The sequence below is a fragment of the Bombina bombina genome, chromosome 2, assembly GCF_027579735.1.
Source record: "Bombina bombina isolate aBomBom1 chromosome 2, aBomBom1.pri, whole genome shotgun sequence".
Classification (NCBI taxonomy): domain Eukaryota; kingdom Metazoa; phylum Chordata; class Amphibia; order Anura; family Bombinatoridae; genus Bombina; species Bombina bombina.
The window spans coordinates 1,335,485,136-1,335,506,777 of NC_069500.1; the positions used below are offsets into that span (position 1 = coordinate 1,335,485,136).

At 42.3% G+C, this 21,642-nt stretch overlaps 1 protein-coding gene across 1 annotated transcript in view; it reads left to right on the forward strand.

The window, feature by feature from the left end:
* The window catches only part of POLN (DNA polymerase nu), a 587,345-nt gene that overhangs the window by 125,113 nt on the left and 440,590 nt on the right, over positions 1-21,642 (forward strand). Inside the window, exon 8 of the mRNA XM_053700310.1 lies at positions 9,429-9,532. Within this exon, the coding sequence (XP_053556285.1) occupies positions 9,429-9,532 (104 nt within the window). The remainder of the gene's footprint in view (positions 1-9,428; positions 9,533-21,642) is intronic.

A 21,642-nucleotide genomic window follows, 5' to 3' on the forward strand; every position in this document is an offset into this window, starting at 1 on the left:
AATTTTGTTTTTTAATAGTGTATACTTGGCATCTTCTGTTCCTCCGCCCCCTTCATTTCCTCTTTTGGCTGGACTGTGACATAGAGAGCAGCCCCACCCACTCTCTTCATAGGCTTCCTATGGCCTTTCAAAGGACTGGGCTTCAAGAGTGTCATATGACACACACACTAATTGGATGTTCATTGGAATTGTCATCTCAATGGGCCGGCATACCATTGTAATAGAAGCATTACTAAAGATACGGAATTATCCCTTTTCACAGATAGATTTTTTTTAAAAAGGTACACATATACTTTTTTAATGACAAAGATTACATATATGGCATTTGATTAGCTAAAGTTTACCATCACTGATATCAAGGAGACCACTCCCATTGTGAGGGACCTTTTCTTAAAAAGACTGGTAAAGTAAAAATTAACGTTTCATGATTCATAAAGTTAGTGCATGCAATTTTCTTCTTAAATGGAAAGAGTCCACAGCTGCATTCATTACTTTTGGAAAATAAGAACCTGGCCACCAGGAGGAGGCAAAGACAATCCAGCCAAAGGCTTAAATACTCCTCCCACTCCCCTCATCCCCCAGTCATTCTTTGCCTTTCATCCCAGGAGGATGGCAGAGAAGTGTCAGAATTTTTCATTTTTTTTTTGTCTCTTATGGAGGGTAGTACACTTCGGCATGGGACAGGAGTTTTAAGTAGTCCTGTCAGTCTCTCATTGAGGGCTTGGATGAAAGTTACAGTCCGGAGATGCAGGGAGTTTCTTTCTGCGAAACCATCCCGACTCATATTTCAGCTCCTCAAGCAATTGGCATTGTCGAACTTTGCTTCGCTGCCTGCTTTCTTCTCTCAAGTCCATGGTCACACTTGAAGGGCCGTGTTTATGTTCCACAGCGTAGATTCCGGTAAGATCGTTCAATTTTACTTTATTCGCAATGTACTGTAATGTGAATGTTTCCCAAGAGGCTACCACCTTGCGGGTCTCAGTAAATCTCTTTCTGTGTCCGGTGATGAATCCTGAGTGGCCTCGTTGACACCTGTCAACCAGTTTTGTTCCGTATGCCATTTCAGAGCTCCTGGTCCCTCGGGCTCAGGGAATCAAGGGACTGCTGAGCCATCTGCCTCTGGGGGTCCTGTCCTCCAAGAGGCGATTTTCCTACCAAATCATACTTCTGCACATGCGGGTAACCCACTTTATGGTTCCTCCATGCGGGGTGGCGTGTTTCCCCCGGAGGTTGCAGCACGTTTTCACTTCCACGTAATGTTGGCGATTGTTCGTCTGCTGAATCCAGACGTTTATTTGAGAATGTGCTCGTGCCCTATTGTCCCAGGCCTTCCTCCTTGGGGAGGGCCTCTACAGTTCCCCGCAGGGGGTATCTGTCCCTGAGTGTTGTGCCTTCCGTTACAGGATTGATTGCCTTTGCGTGTTGCTCAGACATGTTTTTCAGTTATTGAATGACCCTATCATTAACAGATATGGGGAATTTCAGTCTAATAATTTGAATGGTGCACCTCATTAGACATGTGGGGATGAAGTAAACTCCTGATTGTCATTTGTTTGAGATCTTTCATAGTTTTGTGAGATAGGGCTCCATTTGGCTGGTCCTGCGGGTAGGCCTGTGTCTTTTTGGGTGTTAATCTCTGGGTTGCCTTATATTTTATTTATATCCGATGGGATGTTTTTTTTTTGTTTTTGTTACCTTCGGAACCTTCTTGGATTGATACTCTTTATTTCTTCTTCGGAAGTTGTTGGACATGTTAGTCCTCTGTTAAAACACAGCTTGCTGGTTGGGACCCTGAATGCAGGCTGGCCCTGTCGGGTTCGTTCGGTCTTGCGGCTGTTCAGACACGTGGCGCTGTTCTGCTCGTCCGGATCGGTAGAAGCACCGAGTGCTCAGGTTATCATTGTTTTTTAATGTTTAACTAAGCATTCGAGAGGACCTGTGGGTCCATGAGGTGGAAAGGATTGTTTCAGTCCTTATAGCCTTCAGTCATAGATGACCGGGCAGGGGAGTTTTTCCGCTGCGTCAATCTATCTGACATCTGATTTCATCAGAACTTAGAGTTTCCTCCCCCATGTGGTGGAGGGTGGGAGGGCTTAATGCCCCTTGCCGCTATTGAGCGGTCTGGCCTTCATCTTTTTGGCCTCTGGATTTGTCCTTTTGGGCTTGATCTAACAGCTTGTACAGGATAGCTTCTAGCAGGCGGAGGCTTTGCAGTTGGAAACCTGTTGAAGCCCCTGACACCTTGCAGGTATACGCGTAAGCTGTTTCTAGTGTATCTAGATGCAGTTCTTACTCTTGACTGAGTTATAAGAGGCCTTTTGGTCTTCTTCCATTGTCTCCGGGTGAGTGGATCTCCTTTTAGGGATCTGTGTTTCCGGGTGATGGTTGTTCCCTGCGGGGACTTTGATTAGCTTGGGGTTTTCCGGAGCTGGGTAGTCTTAGTGCCTTCTCTTCCTTGTGTCCTCTGCTTGTGCGGAGGTGTTAGGGAGACTAGTCCTTTTAGTAGGATTTTTTTGACCTCAAGGTATACCTTGGTCGTCCTGAGGCTCTGAGATGGATTTTCATACGACTTCTAGCCTTGCTCCTTGGAGCATTGGACTTTAGTTAGGGGTGGTTCCTTCCTTTGGTCTGGGCTTTTGAGTTCTCTCGCTATCTGGATTTTCTAGACTTCCGGTTGTTGAAGCTTCACTTGGCCTTTTTCTGACCGAGTCTTGGGTGGTTTTGGAATCTTGGATCTCAGGGCTGGTCGGGGTGTTCCACGGTAGTGGGAACTTGGGCTATGTCCTTGCTACATCTTCCTGACCTGGTCATGGTTGGCCAGGTTCTCTGAGTATTTTTTACTCTTTGTCACAGAGTAGCCCTCTCTTCTGGAGGTTGGCTGTGTGGCTTGAGCCTCAAGGGTGGCTGGTTCATACCCAGCTACTGGCGTTGGATGTCTAATTTCTGGTGTGCCTTCAAGTTACATTCTCCTGGTCAGCTTACCAGTGTTCCTGTGGATTCCCTGCTCTGCAGGCGAATGGGTGGGCTTTGCCTCTGCTTGGCAAGCTACTTGCAGAGGGGTCCTAGGACGTCTGTGTTGGGAATTTCTCTTCCCATAAGCCGGGGATTTTGGGCATTGTGGACAGTTGTTGCCCTTCTGGCATCATCCCTTTTCTTTAGGGATATTCTCCTCCCTATGGAGATAGAGTCCTTGTTTGGGGCTTCTCCTGGTGGGGAGGTGGAAAGGTGGGATTGGTTCCCCCTGGGTTCTTGCTGGCTCCAAGCAGACTTGTTGGTCCTTTATTTGATAGAGCCTTAGGTCTATGATCTTGTTGTCTGTTTTCAGAGTCGGGTTGTACTTGTACTCTGTGGGGATGGCTGTGGTATCCTTACACTAGTTCCTGTATCTGTTCAGGATTCTTTTGTTCCCCTGTCTTGGATCCCTGAGGCTGGGTTGGTCCAGCTGGGTGTGGGTCTGCAGGTCAGTATGGCCGAGCAGTCTACAAAGCTGCGTTCGTTGCAGTCTCCTCTGGATGTGTGAGCTTGTTGTGTCTATCCTGTTAGCTTAGTCTGCTAGAATATAGATTTTCCTTTTACTTGCTCTATTGATTAGAAGAGGGCTTACTCTTCCTTCGGGATCTGAGTGTATACTCTCCTTCCAGGGGGGCCTCGATGGAGGTTTTGTGTTCCCCTTTTTTAGGGTGTGTAGGTCCGGCGACTTAGGTTGCCTGGAATGTGCCCTCTGTCTGGGAGTTGCCTTTGCGGTCGGTTTCTTGCTTGACTGCTTCTTCTTCCTCGCAAGTACCCTCTGTGTCGTTTTGTTATGGTTCTCAAACTTGCAATTTTTCGCCTGGGTGTATCACACACTTTTTCATGGTCGAATACTTTTGTATTCTGTGGTCAGACACTGGGAGGACCTTGCCTCTTCAGTTGCATTCCGTGCTTGCAGGTTGTTGGAGAGATTTCTGTTCGGTCTCTGTGCCCGGTATTATCCTGGGTTTCGCCTGGTATAGGTGTGGCCTCCTTTCTCTGTTTGGGCCCCTTTGGGTCTCTGTAAGCTGGGCTCACTCGTGGAGGTGTTCTTTTCAGTTTCCTTGGTTCTCCTTTGCCTTGTTCCCTTAGGGGTTTCAGCTGGTATCTCCTTCATTTGTGGAGATGAGCGGTGGGGGACTGTTTGTTGGGCGACGGTGTCTCCTGGAGGACTGTTGGCTCAGTTGTGTCCATTTGCGGTCTCTGGTTTGGCTTTTGGACTTAACTGCGAGTCAGTGTCATTGGGGCTTTGGAAACTTCTGTAGCAGAAAAAAGAAGGCGCCAATAGGGTGATATCGCTACAGACCAAACAGAAAACAGGGTAGTTGAGAGTAATACTCACAAACGGAGAGGCACTGAATCGTGCCTCAACAAGCAGACCGGGACCCCAGCGTCGCCCGGAAGACCAACACAGGCAGTATCCAATCTCCAGACAGGAACACACTTGCCACAGCCAATCAGAATCCCAATGTGGTGACACACCTTCCTCTCAGTGCTTCCAGGGCTCTGCACACTTCACTGGGGAGAAAGCAGATAGCAAAAGCGCCGGGACAAACTCCGGTTCCTCGGTATTGGTGCAAGTGTAGAAAGGATAAAGATGAGATCAAACTCCTCCCCAGTCAGGATGTACAGTAGACCTCAGAGGTTTGGTTCTTCTCAGTTGTCTTGTTGGTCACACGTGAATTAGCACCAAAACTCCAATAACTGGTTTTGATCCTTAATGACACTGAGTAACAGTTTTTCACCTTGTCAATGAGAGTAACACTGACCTATAAGATATCCCCGAAGAATTCAGCCACATTCCGTTATATCACAGCACCTGTATAACGAAATGTGGCTGAATTCTTCGGGGATATCTTATAGGTCAGTGTTACTCTCATTGACAAGGTGAAAAACTGTTACTCAGTGTTATTAAAGTGAATGTAAAGTTTTTGGTTTTTGCAGCCTGTATTCTATTCCTCATCTAATATATAGTATGATCGCAACTTTTTTTTTTTTTTTTATATATATCATAGTTATAAATACACTTTATATTTACATTCCCGGCCGTTCCTAGCTCCGCCCTCCATGTATTTCCGGATAATGCCTTTATTACTTCAAATGCGCGTTCCCGATTGCCGGAACAATTGCGCATGCGCACCATTCCCCATACAATCGATTTGCGCCTGCATGACCCAAAAACTGTTATGCCTAAAGCGCAGGCGTCAATCGTTGCAACATTGTATTCAATGACTAGCTATCAATGATAGTATTCAATGCCGGCGACGCTGAAATTTGCGCTGGTTTGGTATCCTATATACGAGTGTAACCTAGAAGTTACGCTCGTATGTTTCTGCCGTCGCCCGTAGTTTTTTGGGCCATAGGCAGGTATACCAAACCAGCGCAGTTTGGTATCCAATATACAGCGTAAGGACTTACGTGGCGAAAATGGAGAAATCTTACTCCATTTTCACCTCGCCACAAAAAAGCAGCCGTAGTAAGCCTTACGCTGTCTATTGGAGCCTCGTAACTCCCTAAACTAGCTACAAAATAAACCTAACACCTAACGCATGCGCAATGTCTATCTACCTGTCAACCGCGATCCCCCGCCGCAATCCCTAATAAAGTATTTAACCCCTAAACCGCCGCTCTCGGACCCCGCCGCCATCTACATTAACTACCCCCTAATATGATCCCCCTACACCGTCGCCAACAATATTAAACTACCCACTAAAGTGAGCCCCTTACACCGCTGCCATCTACCTTACCTACCCCCTAATGTGAGCTCCTACCCCGCCGCCATCTATTTTAAAATTATTAACCCCTAATTGAATCCCCCTACCCCGCCGCCAGCTATATTAACTATATTAACCCTAATTATATTAGGGTTAATATAGTTATTATATTATATATATTATCTATATTAACCCTAATTATATTAGGGTTAATATAGTTAATATCGTTATTATATTATCTAAACATTAAGTATAATAACCCTATCTAACTCTAACATCCCTAACTAAACTCTTATTAAAATAAATCTAATATTAATATTATTAATGAAAATATTCCTATTTAAATCTAAATACTTACCTATTTTACAGGTAACTTGGTATTTATTTTAACTAGGTACAATAGCTATTAAATAGTTAATTACTATTTAATAGCTACCTAGTTAAAATAATTACCAATTTACCAGTAAAATAACTCCTAAGCTAAGTTACAAATACACCTACACTATCAATAAATTAAATAAACTACAAATATCTAAACTAAAATACAATAAAATAATCTAAAATAAATTACAAAAACACTAATTTACAAAAAATAAAAAAAAATATTACAAGATTTTTAAGCTAATTACACCTATTCTAAGCCCCCTAATAAAATAATAAAGCCCCCCAAAATAAAAAAAATTTCCCTGCCCTATTCTAATGTAATGTTGGGGGGTGGTATTGTGTTTATCTTTACAGGCAAAAGAGCAGTTTTCTTTGGGGCATGCCCCGCAAAAAGCGCTTTTAAGGGCTGGTAAGGTAAAAGAGCTTTGAACTTTTTTAATTTAGAATAGGGGAGGGAATTTTTTTTATTTTGGGGGGCTTTATTATTTTATTAGGGGGCTTAGAATAGGTGTAATTAGCTTAAAAATCTTGTAATATTTTTTTTATTTTTTGTAATTTAGTGGGTTTTTTTTGTAATTTAGTTTAGTTTATTGTATTTTAGTTTAGATATTTGTAGTTTATTTAATTTATTGATAGTGTAGGTGTATTTGTAACTTAGGTTAGGATTTATTCTACAGGTACATTGGTAATTATTTTAACTAGGTAGCGATTAAATAGTAAATAAATATTTAATAGCTATTGTACCTAGTTAAAATAAATACAAAGTTGCCTGTAAAATAAATATAAACCCTAAAATCGATAAAATGTAATTTATTAATTACATTGTAGCTATCTTAGGGTTTATTTTATAGGTAAGTATTTAGATTTAAATAGGAATATTTTCATTAAAAATATTAATATTATATTTATTTTAATAAGAGTTTAGTTAGGGATGTTAGAGTTAGATAGGGTTATTATACTTAATATATATATAATATAATAACTATATTAACCCTAATATAATTAGGGTTAATATAGTTAGTATAGTTGGCGGCTGTGTAGGGGGATTAAATTAGGGGTTAATATTTTTAAAATAGATGGCGGCTGGGTAGATGTCGGCGGGGTAGATGTGGGCGGGGTAGATGTCGGGGGGGTAGATGGGGTAGATGTAGATGGGGTAGATGGCGGCGCGGTAGATGTCGTCGGGGTAGATGGGGTAGATGTCGGGGGGGTAGATGGGGTAGATGGCGGCAGGGTAGCTAAGTTAGATGATGGCGGTTTAGGGGTTAATAACTTTATTAGGTAGCGGCGGGGTCCGGGAGCGGCGGTTTAGGGGTTAAACACTTTATTGGGGATCGCGGACCGCGGTTGACAGGTAGATAGACATTGTGCATGCGTTAGGTGTTCGGAATTGTTTGCGCATGCGCTACATGTGAACGAGCATGGATTGTCAATGACGATTTGTTAGGGAATGCATGCGCAGTTTGATCGCGTTACGTGTGCAAAAAGGGGCTGGACGCCACGGGATATGAGCTAGAATTCGTTAAGGGCAATGTCAATCAAATTAGATACGAGGGACAAGATGGCGGGCGGAGGAAGAAAGTAAGCGAAGTAGGTTTATAAATCCTTCGATTATGGTTTTAGTCTTAAATTATAATAAAATGATGAATTAAACTAACGTTTATTTTAGGTAATTAAGAAGATGAGGAAGAGTGGTGAACGTGACTTGACATTCACTTTAAGGATCAAAACCAGTTATTGGAGTTTTGGTGCTAATTCACGTGTGACCAACAAGACGACTGAGAAGAACCAAACCTCTGAGGTCTACTGTACATCCTGACTGGGGAGGAGTTTGATCTCCCCTTTATCCTTTCTACACTTGCACCAATACCGAGGAACCGGAGTTTGTCCCGGCGCTTTTGCTATCTGCTTCTCCCCAGTGAAGTGTGCAGAGCCCTGGAAGCACTGAGAGGAAGGTGTATCACCACATTGGGATTCTGATTGGCTGTGGCAAGTGTGTTCCTGTCTGGAGATTGGATACTACCTGTGTTGGTCTTCAGGGCGACGCTGAGGTCCCGGTCTGCTTGCTGAGGCACGATTCAGTGCCTCTCCGTTTGTGAGTATTACTCTCAACTACCCTGTTTTCTGTTTGGTCTGTAGCGATATCACCCTATTGGCGCCTTCTTTTTTCTGCTACAGAAGTTTCCTTCGCCTCACCTCATACCGGAAGATCTGCCTTTCATCTGGACTACTGCATCCATTTGATCACCATCTTTTTTTGCTTTCCCGAGCGCACCTCTTTAGGAGGTTTGCTATCCTGAACTGGTCTCATTGGGGCTTTTCCTCTTAAAATTCTTTTGGCTTCAGGCGAAGCAGGGTTTTTTATTGGGTAGAGGTTCAGGCCTGGTGCCCTTAGTATGGGCCGCCTATTGTACCCTCCCGTCTTAGCATTAAGTGTCCTCTATAGCTTGGGTATTGTTTTCCCAAACGTAATGAATGCAGCTGTGGACTCTTTCCATTTAAGAAGAAAAACATAAATGATGCTTACCTGATAATTTCCTTTTCTTCTGATGGAAAGAGTCCACAGCTCTCCACCCGTAATTTTATGTGGGGTGTTCTTATATTCTTCTGGCACCTTTCAACCTGATATTTATTCTACTGTTCCTTGTTCCTCGGCAGAATCACTGGGGTATGAGGGGAGTGGGAGGAGTATTTAAGCCTTTGGCTGGGTTGTCTTTGCCTCCTCCTGGTGGCCAGGTTCTTATTTCCCAAAAGTAATGAATGCAGTTGTGGACTCTTTCCATCAGAAGAAAAGGAAATTATCAGGTAAGCAGCCAATCGGCTGCTAGGGGGATGTCAATCAATCCGATCGTATTCGATTGGGCTGATTGCTGTCTGCCACCTCAGAGGTGGCAGACGAGTTAAGGAGGAGTGGTCTTACAACTGCTGCTTCTTAACTTCCGCTTCAGGCGAAACTGAAGCGGAGTGGGTCGGAAGGAACATTCGCTGCTTCATAAATCGACCCCCCTGTGTCTACACGTAAAGGCTAAAAATAAGAGTTAGAGCGCAGCACTGTACCGGCAGCAAAAGAATACAATACTTGCACCTGTAGAAAGTATAGGAGAATGCTAACTAGCTATTTACTCCTTGTTACTGCTGGTACCTGGCTGGAGCTTCAGGCACTGCCTAGTCCTAAGTAAATGATATTATGGGACATATTTTGTGTTTCACCAATCCTGAAATGTTATCCTTTTTAATTTTTATAAAAAGGGGTTGCTATTTTGCTAATTCAATATAAAAAAATGTCACTAAAACTATTCAAAAATATATATTGTTTTACAGGAAATTACTAAGGGTTATGCTGCAAGTCAATGTACCTGTCATTTGCTTCAATGCAAAAGACTTTCTTCGGATGCTCTTTCACATTTATGTCAATTGGAAAAAAGGTGAGCAGGATCTCTGATTGTTTGGCAATTGTTTTAACAGTTTGATCATAACTGCAGACTTATAATGTTATAAATATACTAATCACATGTTAAAGGAACATGAAACCAACATTTACAGTTTGTTTAACAAGCATGGAAGTACTATATGGCAGTAGTTTTGTAAAAATGTTATACATTTGCCAGGGCACTAGATGGCAGCCCTTTTTCCTGCCATGTAGTGCTCCATGTGCACACTACCTACCTAGGTATCTCTTCAATAAAGAATACCCTGAGAACAAAGAAAATTTGATTGAAGTGAATTGGAGACTTTTTAAAAATTGTATGCTCTATCTGAATCATGAAAGAAAAAATTTGGTTTTAATGTAATGCATTTTAATGTGTTTTCTACTCATAACATAAGTCATTGTTAGTAATAGTATTTACTTTCTTTATGCTCAGCATAAATGCTGAGATATGCAAATATACTGTGTGATATAAATGGTTTACCTCTCATGACATGGAGCCCTCTCTGTGGATCATGGTCCGTAAAAAACAAATGTACAATTCCTCTGCTGACAAATGCAATCAATCAGCCAATAGGATTGAGCTGGCATTCTATTGGCTGATTGGAACAGCCAATAGAATGCCAGCTCAATCCTATTGGCTGGCTGATTGCATCAGCCAATAGGATTTTTTCTACCTTAATTCCGATTGGCTGATAGAATTCTATCAGCCAATCGGAATTGAAGGGACGCCATTTTGGATGACGTCACTTAAAGGAACCGTCATTTAGTAAGAAGACTTTGTTGGAAGAGGATGCTCCGCGCCGGATGTCTTGAAGATGGACCCGCTCCGCGCCGGATGGATGACAATAGAAGATGCCGTCTGGATGAAGACTTCTGCCCGCCTGGAGGACCACTTCGTCCGGCTTGGATGAAGACTTCTCCCGGATTCGGTGAGGACTTCGGTAAGGTGATTGTAATTTTTTTTACAGGTAAAAGAGCCGATTACTTTGGGGCAATGCCCAGCAAAAGGCCCTTTTAAGGGCTATTTGTAATTTAGTGTAGGGTAGGGCTTTTTTTTATTTTGGGGGGGCTTTTTTATTTTGTTAGGGGAATTAGATTAGGTGTAATTAGTTTAAAAATCTTCTAATTTGTTTATTATTTTCTGTAATTTAGTGGGTTTTTTTGTACTTTAGATACTTGTATTTAATTGTATTTAATTGTATTTAATTTAGGGAATTAATTTAATTATAGTGTAGTGTTATGTGTTGGTGTAACTTAGGTTAGGTTTTATTTTACAGGTAAATTTGTCTTTATTTTAACTAGGTAGTTAGTAAATAGTTAATAACTATTTAATAACTATTCTACATAGTTAAAATAAATACAAACTTGCCTGTTAAATAAAAATAAACCCTAAGCTAGATACAATGTAACTATTAGTTATATTGTAGCTACCTTAGGGTTTACTTTATAGGTAAAGTATTTAGTTTTAAATAGGAATTATTTAGTTAATTATAGTAATTTTATTTAGATTTATTTAAATTATATTTAAGTTAGTGGGGGTTAGGGGTTCTAAATTTAGAATAGTGGCAGCGACGTTGGGGACGGCAGATTTGGGGTTAATAAATGTAGGTAGGTGGCTGCGATGTAAGGGACAGCAGATTAGGGGTTAATAATATTTAACTAATGTTTGCGATGCGGGAGTGCGGCGGTTTAGGGGGTTAATATGTTTATTATAGTGGCGGCGACGTTGGGGGCGGCAGATTAGGGGTTAAGAAGTGTAGGTAGGTTGCGGCGACATTGGGGAAGGCAGATTAGGGGTTAATAAATATAATGTCGGTGTCGGCGATGTTGGGGGCAGCAGATTAGGGGTTCATAAGTATAATGTAGGTGGCATCAGTGTCCGGAGCGGCAGATTATGGGTTAATAATATAATGTAGGTTGCGGCAATGTCGGGGGCAGCAGATTAGGGGTTAATAAGTGTAAGATTAGGGGTGTTTAGACTCGGGGTTCATGTTAGGGTGTTAGGTGTAGACATAAATTTTATTTACCCATAGGAATCAATAGGGCTGCGTTACGGAGTTTTACTATATAAAAGACAAAACCAAGGGGCGCCTCATGTGTAGTATCATCTAATAAGCACAAAGCCACAGAAAAAGCCAAATGGGTACTCACAAAGCTCTGGAGCACACCTATGTGCTTGTAGGGACAGGCTGCAGATTTTGTCAGGTGTGACAGCTCACCCACAGAGGATATCATTCATTAACTGTAGTAGAACAATAAAACACAGGAAAAGCACCAAATTATGCAGATCACTAGGGATATGGTGTTTGACTTAGCACAAAGGTCGATTTGGTACTCACATGTTAGATGAGCACACTTATGTGCTAGTAGGAGCAAGCTGGTATATTATGGTAAGGTGTGTCAGCTCACCACCAAGGGACTTTTCCTTAGGATGCAATATCCAAAAGTGGCAGACTTCTGTGTGTTAGGTTCCACTCCAAGCAGGTGCAGGCAGGTAAAATCACTAACAAGAGTATTTTTACAAATTAAAAAATACTATTTATTAAAAACAAATTAAAATACATATACAAAGGAGTGAACTAGGGGCATACAGTCAAGCCCCCTGTAAATGTAACGCGTTTCTCAGCTCATACGCCGTTTCCTCAGGCATCCCTAAGTGTAATGTGGGAATCCAGACGTGGACCGTTGCTCAGTGTGCCTAGAGGAATATGGCTGCACCTCACTGATGAGGCCCACAATAGGCCGAAACGTACGTCTGGGGTTTTGCTGTTTCTCTCGTTCAGAGAGGGATTGCCTGGTATTTCGGGGCTGGACTGTACTGTTAAGTCAGCATGAGACTAATATGCTTCAGGAAAGTTCTTCTCTGTGAAAAGCACATGTTGAGCAAAAAGAGGCTGCTTCTTGGGTGGTAACTAGCCATAGAACAAGCTATTATGCTATTGTTCATTCCCAGGTTGAGCGCTTCTCTTTTTATTTATGCAAATTATGACTCTTAGGGAAATCTCCCTAAGTGTGATGCGGGAATCCAGACGTGGACCCGTTGCTCAGTGTGCCTAGAGGGATATGGCGGCACCTCACTGTCTAGGCCCACAATAGGCCGAAACATACGTCTGGGGTTTTGCTGTTTCTCTTGTTAAGAGAGGGATTGCCTGGTATTTCGGGGCTGGACTGTACTGTTAAGTCAGCATGAGACTAATATGCTTCAGGAAAGTTCTTCTCTGTGAAAAGCACATGTTGAGCAAAAAGAGGCTGCTTCTTGGGTGGTAACTAGCCATAGAACAAGCTATTATGCTATTGTTCGTTCCCAGGTTGAGCGCTTCTCTCTTTTTATTTATGCAAATTATGACTCTTAGGGAAGTGTCCCTAAGTGTGATGCGGGAATCCAGACGTGGACCCATTGCTCAGTGTACCTAGAGGGATATGGCTGCACCTCATTGACGAGGCCCACAATAGGCCGAAACGTACGTCTGGGGTTTTGCCGTTTCATTCAGAGAGGGATTGCCTGGAATTTTCGGGGCTGGACTGTACTGTTAAGTCAGAATCAGACTGATATGCTTCAGAAAAGTTCTTCTCTGTGAAAAGCACATGTTGAGCAAAAAGAGGCTGCTTCTTGGGTGGTAACCAGTCATAGAACAAGCTATTATGCTATTGTTCATTCCCAGGTTGAGCGCTTCTCTCTTTTTATTTATGCAAATTGTGACTCTTAGGGAAGTCTCCCTAAGTGTGATGCAGGATCCAGATGTGGACCCGTTGCTCAGTGTGACTAGAGGGATATGGCTGCACCTCACTGATGAGGCCCACAATAGGCCGAAACGTACGTCTGGGGTTTTGCTGTTTCTCTCGTTCAGAGAGGGATTGCCTGGTATTTCGGGGCTGGACTGTACTGTTAAGTCAGGATGAGACTAATATGCTTCAGGAAAGTTCTTCTCTGTGAAAAGCACATGTTGAGCAAAAAGAGGCTGCTTCTTGGGTGGTAATTAGCCATAGAACAAGCTATTATGCTATTGTTCGTTCCCAGGTTGAGCGCTTCTCTCTTTTTATTTATGCAAATTATGACTCTTAGGGAAGTGTCCCTAAGTGTGATGTGGGAATCCAGACGTGGACCCGTTGCTCAGTGTGCCTAGAGGGATATGGCTGCACCTCACTGACGAGGCCCACAATAGGCCGAAACGTACGTCTGGGGTTTTGCTGTTTCGTTCAGAGAGGGATTGCCTGGTATTTTGGGGCTGGACTGTACTGTTAAGTCAGGATCAGACTGATATGCTTCAGGAAAGTTCTTCTCTGTGAAAAGCACATGTTGAGCAAAAAGAGGCTGCTTCTTGGGTGTGAAATAACTGCATTTAAAGGACCAGTAAACACAGTAGATTTGCATAATCAACCAATGCAAGATAACAAGACAATGCAATAGCACTGAGTCTGAACTTCAAATGAGTAGTAGATTCTTTTCTAACACATTTCAAAGTTATGTATATTTCCAATCCCCCATACCATGTGATAGCAATCAGCCAATCACAAATGCAGATACGTATAGTCTGAGTTCTTGCACATGCTCAGTAGGAGCTGGTGACTCAAAAAAAGTGTAAATATAAAATACTTTGCACATTTTTTTTAATGGAAGCAAATTTGAAAAATTACATGCTGTATCTGAATCATGAAAATTTAATAAAACCTGAGTGTCCCTTTAAATGGTACCTAAGACTCTATAAATCTTAGTGTCTGTTTGCTATACTCTTTAGCGAAAGGCTAATATTACATTTAATAATCCATTATGAATTATTATACCCACACACAATCACTAGCTTAATTAAACTACCTGCAAGAACATCACTCGCAGAGTCTTATTTCAGCAGTACAAAACTTTTATTACAATGAGGCTACATAAACAGTTAAAATATACAGATTAAATATAAATTACACACATGCATATCACTTCATAAATACACAGCAGTGAACTATACATCAATATTACACTAATACATTTGCCAATTCTATATGAAAGTATGGTGTGCTGTAAATATGTGTCTGCAAGGATTACTTACTTGATGTTAGCTGCTCACCCACAGATTACAAAGAGACCAAAACCATGTGTGTTGATGGTTTTTATTGTGAGTCTTTCAACCCTCCCACAGTGATGATGTCACTCATATGCAAGCCCCCATGGTAATGTTAAGAGTAGGGATGCACCGAAATTTCGGCCGCAGAAAGTTTCTGCCGAAAATAGCATTTTTTGTTATTTCGGTTTTCGGTTTTTTTGCCTTTAATTTTCGGCAAAATTATTGTGTAGCATATTTTTAATTTGATGCCAGCCTAGAGCTGCTGTTTGAGTTAATTACTTGACTTACTGTTTTGCATATAATAATAGTTTTCTAGGACTATACTTTATTTGGATAATTGGTAACAAAACAAAAACGGTTAAATCTGATTCTGTTACACAGAACTAAATAAAGAATAATACTAGCGATGCACCAAAATTTGGGCCACCGAAAATGTGCAATTCCAATATTGGCCCAAAGAGGACCAAAATGGCTAAAAATGTACAGCCCTCCCCTGTTCTATTAAGTTACATGTCTATCCTTAGCATAAGGTGAGCAGCACAGCACTGGCATGGTACACAGAGCACACACATAAGTACCATAACATGATGATATTTGAAACCAGCAGAGAAGGAAACCAAAGTTCTGAATAGTGAATACAAATATCAAAGGAGGATAAGTAACATGTTTATAAACACTGATAATATCAGACACAGCCCTAAGCACACACAGTGAATATCTTTAAGCCTTATATACAGTGCTCATACATCAGCCTCTTGTGCGTAGACATTCTATTCGCCTGAGGCAAATATGCGTGCACACTTTATAAGCATAAGTCCGAAGCTCGCACACAGTTGGTACAAATTAGCACCCACCAGACAGTGTATACAAAAAAGCACAGTAACTTTCTATAACCACCTTGCACGTAAGGATGTAGCTAAGTCCAGTGCTCCTGGTGATAGGTGACAGGCAGACTCCATTTGGGGCTCCGGACATATAATCTGACGGGTCAGTGTGAGACTGGAACCAGGAACTAGGCGGAGATACGATGAGAGACGATCAGGTGCAGCCACGCTCATCGCACGGATAACTACACCCAAAAACAAAACACATGTCCACCTCGTATTGTTGTCTGGCTATAACCACACTCTCCCTTATAGAGCTCCAGTTTCACTGCAGATCACACCCTACTGTACAAGTGACCATGTCCATTTGTTGGAGCTTTCCCGCCTAAAAGCTCTCTCAGCTAGACACACACACACACACTGTAGTTAAAAAAGAAAAAAACAATTTTGTTTCGGTTTTCGGCCAGGATCATCCTGAATTTTCGGTATCGGTTTCGGTCCAGAATTTTCATTTCGGTGCATCCCTAGTTAAGAGTATATGGTTTCATCCTGCCATGTGTTTGGGGGTAGGGAATAGAATTTAGCCTTACACAAAGGATCTTTATGTAAGCCAGCTGGTCATCCTTCTCAGATGGGGTCCTGGTAATGTGATCTTTCTACATTCCAAAGTGGCCCAGTATTAAATGAGGATTTAACCCCTTCCTGAATACACAGCTGAGTTCTTACAGTATAATGCCATAATATCCTTCTGGACAATATCTGAGTTCTTACAGATTTATGCCCTTATTACAGGGTGGTAACTAGCCATAGAACAAGCTATTATGCTATTGTTCATTCCCTGGTTGAGCGCTTCTCTCCTTTTATTTATGCAAATTATGACTCTTAGGGAGTCTCCCTAAGTGTGACGGGATTGCCTGGTATTTCGGGGCTGGACTGTACTGTTAAGTCATGATCAGACTGATATGCTTCAGGAAAGTTATTCTCTGTGAAAAGGACATGTTGAGCAAAAAGAAGCTGCTTCTTGGGTGGTAACTAACCATAGAACAAGCTATTATGCTATTGTTCGTTCCCAGGTTGAGCGCTTCTCTCTTTATTTATTTATTTGAACACTAATATCTGTCAGGAATCCCTGAATATTCCTTGACATGTATATATATTTTTTTAGTAGACAACCCAAAGTATTGATCTAGGCCCATTTTGGTATATTTAATGCCACTATTTCACAGCTAAATGCGATCAAATAAATAGAATCGTTCACTTTTTCACTAACTTTGGGTTTCTCACTGAAAATATTTACAAACACCTTGTGCAATTATGGCACAAATGGTTGTAAATGCTTCTCTGGGACCCCCTTTGTTCAGAAATAGCAGACATACAGTATATGGCTTTGGCATTGCTTTTTGGTAATTAGAAGGCCGCTAAATGCCGCTTCGCACCACACTTGTATTATGCCCAGCAGTGACGGGGTTAATTAGGGAGCTTGAAGGGTTAATTTTAGCTTTAGTGTAGAGATCAGCCTCCCACCTGACACATCCCACCCCCTGATCCCTCCTAAACAGCTATTTTCCCTCCCCCACCCCACAATTGTCCGCGCCATCTTAATAATTTAAAAAAGCCTTTTATTTTAGTACTGGCAGACTTTATGCCAGTACTAAAATAAAAGGCTTTTTAAAATTATTATTTCTTCTGTTAAGTGTGATCAGTCCACGGGTCATCATTACTTCTGGGATATTAACTGCTCCCCTACAGGAAGTGCAAGAGGATTCACCCAGCAGAGCTGCATATAGCTCCTCCCCTCTACGTCACTCCCAGTCATTCTCTTGCACCCAGCAACTAGATAGGTCGTGTGAGAGGACTATGGTGATTATACTTAGTTTTATATCTTCAATCAAAAGTTTGTTATTTTAAAATAGCACCGGAGTGTGTTATTACCTCTCTGGCAGAGTTTGAGGAAGAATCTACCAGAGTTTTGCTATGATTTTAGCCGGAGTAGTTAAGATCATATTGCTGTTCTCGGCCATCTGAGGAGTGAGGTAAACTTCAGATCAGGGGACAGCGGGCAGATGAATCTGCATAGAGGTATGTAGCAGTTTTTATTTTCTGACAATGGAATTGATGAGAAAATCCTGCCATACCGATATAATGTCATGTATGTATACTTTACACTTCAGTATTCTGGGAGAATGGTACTTCACTAGAATTACACTGTAAGAAAGACATAAAGCTGTTTAATAACTAGAGATTATGTTTAACGTTTTTGCTGGAATGTAAAATCGTTTTCATTTGCTGAGGTACTGAGTGAATAAATGTTTGGGCACCATTTTTCCACTTGGCAGTTGCTTAAATCTGTTTTTTCTGTCAGTTTCTGTTCTCCCTCACTGCTGTGTGTGTGGGGGAGGGGGCGCTTTTACTATGCATCAAATATTTCAGTCAGCAACTCATTGTATTCCCTGCATGATCTGGTTCATCTCTACAGAGCTCAGGGGTCTTCAAAACTTATTTTGAGGGAGGTAATTTCTCTCAGCAGAGCTGTGAGAATTATAGTTTGACTGAAATAAAAACTTTTATTCTGTAATTTGTTTCCTGCTTTCAGAAATTGTTATCTTTGCTAATGGGATTAAACCTTTGCTAAAGTTGTGTTGTTTACAAGGATTGAGGCTATAACTGTTTCAATTTATTAATTTTTAACTGTCATAGATCTTCTGTGCTTCTTAAAGGCACAGTACGTTTTAATATTATTCTATTTGAATTGTATTTCCAAGTTGCAAGTTTATTTGCTAGTGTGTTAAACATGTCTGATTCAGAAGATGATACCTGTGTCATTTGTTGCAATGCCAAAGTGGAGCCCAATAGAAATTTATGTACTAACTGTATTGATGCTACTTTAAATAAAAATCAATCTGTACAAATTGAACAAATTTCACCAAACAACGAGGGGAGAGTTATGCCGACTAACTCGCCTCACGTGTCAGTACCTACATCTCCCGCTCAGAGGGAGGTGCGTGATATTGTAGCGCCGAGTACAGCTGGGCGGCCATTACAAATCACATTACAGGATATGGCTACTGTTATGACTGAAGTTTTGGCTAAATTACCAGAACTAAAAGGTAAGCGTGATCACTCTGGGGTGAGAACAGAGTGCGCTGATAATATTAGGGCCATGTCAGACACTGCGTCACAGGTGGCAGAACATGAGGACTGAGAACTTCATTCTGTGGGTGACGGTTCTGATCCAAACAGACTGGATTCAGATATTTCAAATTTTAAATTTAAACTGGAAAACCTCCGTGTATTACTAGGGGAGGTGTTAGCGGCTCTGAATGATTGTAACACAGTTGCAATACCAGAGAAAATGTGTAGGTTGGATAAATATTTTGCGGTACCCGACGAGTACTGAGGTTTTTCCTATACCTAAGAGACTTACTGAAATTGTTACTAAGGAGTGGGATAGACCCGGTGTGCCGTTCTCACCCCCTCCGATATTTAGAAAAATGTTTCCAATAGACGCCACCACAAGGGACTTATGGCAAACGGTCCCTAAGGTGGAGGGAGCAGTTTCTACTTTAGCTAAGCGTACCACTATCCCGGTGGAGGATAGCTGTGCTTTTTCAGATCCAATGGATAAAAAGTTAGAGGGTTACCTTAAGAAAATGTTTGTTCAACAAGGTTTTATATTGCAACCCCTTGCATGCATTGCGCCGATCACGGCTGCAGCGGCATTCTGGATTGAGTCTCTGGAAGAGAACATTGGTTCAGCTACTCTGGACGACATTACGGACAGGCTTAGAGTCCTTAAACTAGCTAATTCATTCATTTCGGAGGTCGTAGTACATCTTACTAAACTTAAGGCGAAGAATTCAGGATTCGCCACTCAGGCACGCAGGGCGCTGTGGCTAAAATCCTGGTCAGCTGATGTTACTTCTAAGTCTAAATTGCTTAATATACCTTTCAAAGGGCAGACCTTATTCGGGCCCGGGTTGAAAGAGATTATCGCTGACATTACAGGAGGTAAAGGCCATGCCCTGCCTCAGGACAAAGCCAAAGCCAAGACTAGACAGTCTAGTTTTCGTTCCTTTCGTAATTTCAAAGCAGGAGCAGCATCAACTTCCTCTGCACCAAAACAGGAAGGAGCTGTTGCTCGCTACAGACAAGGCTGGAAACCTAACCAGTCCTGGAACAAGGGCAAGCAGACTAGGAAACCTGCTGCTGCCCCCAAAACAGCATGAATTGAGGGCCCCCGATCCGGGATCGGATCTAGTGGGGGGGCAGACTTTCTCTCTTCGCCCAGGCTTGGGCAAGAGATGTTCAGGATCCCTGGGCGCTAGAGATAATATCTCAGGGATACCTTCTGGACTTCAAATACTCTCCTCCAAGAGAGAGATTTCATCTGTCAAGATTGTCAACAATCCAGACAAAGAAAGAGGCTTTTCTACGCTGCGTACAAGAGCTCTTGTTAATGGGAGTAATCCATCGAGTTCCACGATCGGAACAGGGACAGGGGTTTTACTCAAATCTGTTTGTGGTTCCCAAAAAAGAGGGAACTTTCAGACCAATCCTGGACTTAAAGATCCTAAACAAATTCCTAAGAGTTCCATCGTTCAAGATGGAGACTATTCGGAACAATTTTACCTATGATCCAAGAGGGTCAGTACATGACCACTGTAGATTTAAAAGATGCTTACCTGCACATACCGATTCACAAAGATCATTACCGGTACCTAAGGTTTGCCTTCCTAGACAGGCATTACCAGTTTGTGGCTCTTCCATTCGGATTGGCTACAGCGCCAAGAATCTTCACAAAGGTTCTGGGTGCTCTTCTGGCGGTACTAAGACCGCAGGGAATCTCGGTAGCTCCATACCTAGACGACATTCTGATACAAGCTTCAAGCTTTCAAACTGCCAAATCTCATACAGAGTTAGTGCTGGCATTTCTAAGGTCACATGGATGGAAGGTGAACGAAAAGAAAAGTTCACTCGTTCCACTCACAAGAGTTCCCTTCCTGGGGACTCTTATAGATTCTGTAGAAATGAAGATTTACCTGACAGAGGACAGGCTATCAAGACTTCAAAGTGCTTGCCGCACTCTTCATTCCATTCAACACCCGTCAGTGGCTCAATGTATGGAGGTAATCGGCTTAATGGTAGCGGCAATGGACATAGTACCCTTTGCACGCTTACACCTCAGACCACTGCAACTGTGCATGCTAGGTCAGTGGAATGGGGATTACTCAGACTTATCCCCTTCTCTGAATCTGGATCAAGAGACCAGAAATTCTCTTCTATGGTGGCTTTCTCGGCCACACCTGTCCAGGGGGATGCCATTCAGCAGACCAGACTGGACAATTGTAACAACAGACGCCAGCCTTCTAGGTTGGGGTGCCGTCTGGAATTCCCTGAAGGCTCAGGGACTATGGAGTCAGGAGGAGAGTCTCCTGCCAATAAACATTCTGGAATTGAGAGCAGTTCTCAATGCCCTCCTGGCTTGGCCCCAGTTGACAACTCGGGGGTTCATCAGGTTTCAGTCGGACAACATCACGACTGTAGCTTACATCAACCATCAGGGAGGGACAAGAAGCTCCCTAGCTATGATGGAAGTATCAAAGATAATTCGCTGGGCAGAGTCTCACTCTTGCCACCTGTCAGCAATCCACATCCCGGGAGTGGAGAACTGGGAGGCGGATTTCTTAAGTTGTCAGACTTTTCATCCGGGGGAGTGGGAACTTCATCCGGAGGTCTTTGCCCAAATACTTCGACGTTGGGGCAAACCAGAGATAGATCTCATGGCGTCTCGACAGAACGCCAAGCTTCCTCGTTACGGGTCCAGATCCAGGGATCCAGGAGCAGTCCTGATAGATGCTCTGACAGCACTTGGTATGCAGACCTGGTGGACATGTCATCCTGTCCGCCTTGGTCTCTACCTCTGAAACAGGACCTTCTGATACAGGGTCCCTTCAAACATCAAAATCTAACTTCTCTGAAGCTGACTGCTTGGAAATTGAACGCTTAATTTTATCAAGACGTGGGTTTTCTGAGTCAGTTATTAGTACCTTAATACAGACTAGGAAACCTGTTACCAGAAAGATTTACCATAAGATATGGCGTAAATACCTACATTGGTGTGAATCCAAAGGTTACTCTTGGAGTAAGGTTAGGATTCCTAGGATATTGTCTTTTCTACAAGAAGGTTTAGAAAAGGGTTTTTCTGCTAGTTCATTAAAGGGGACAGA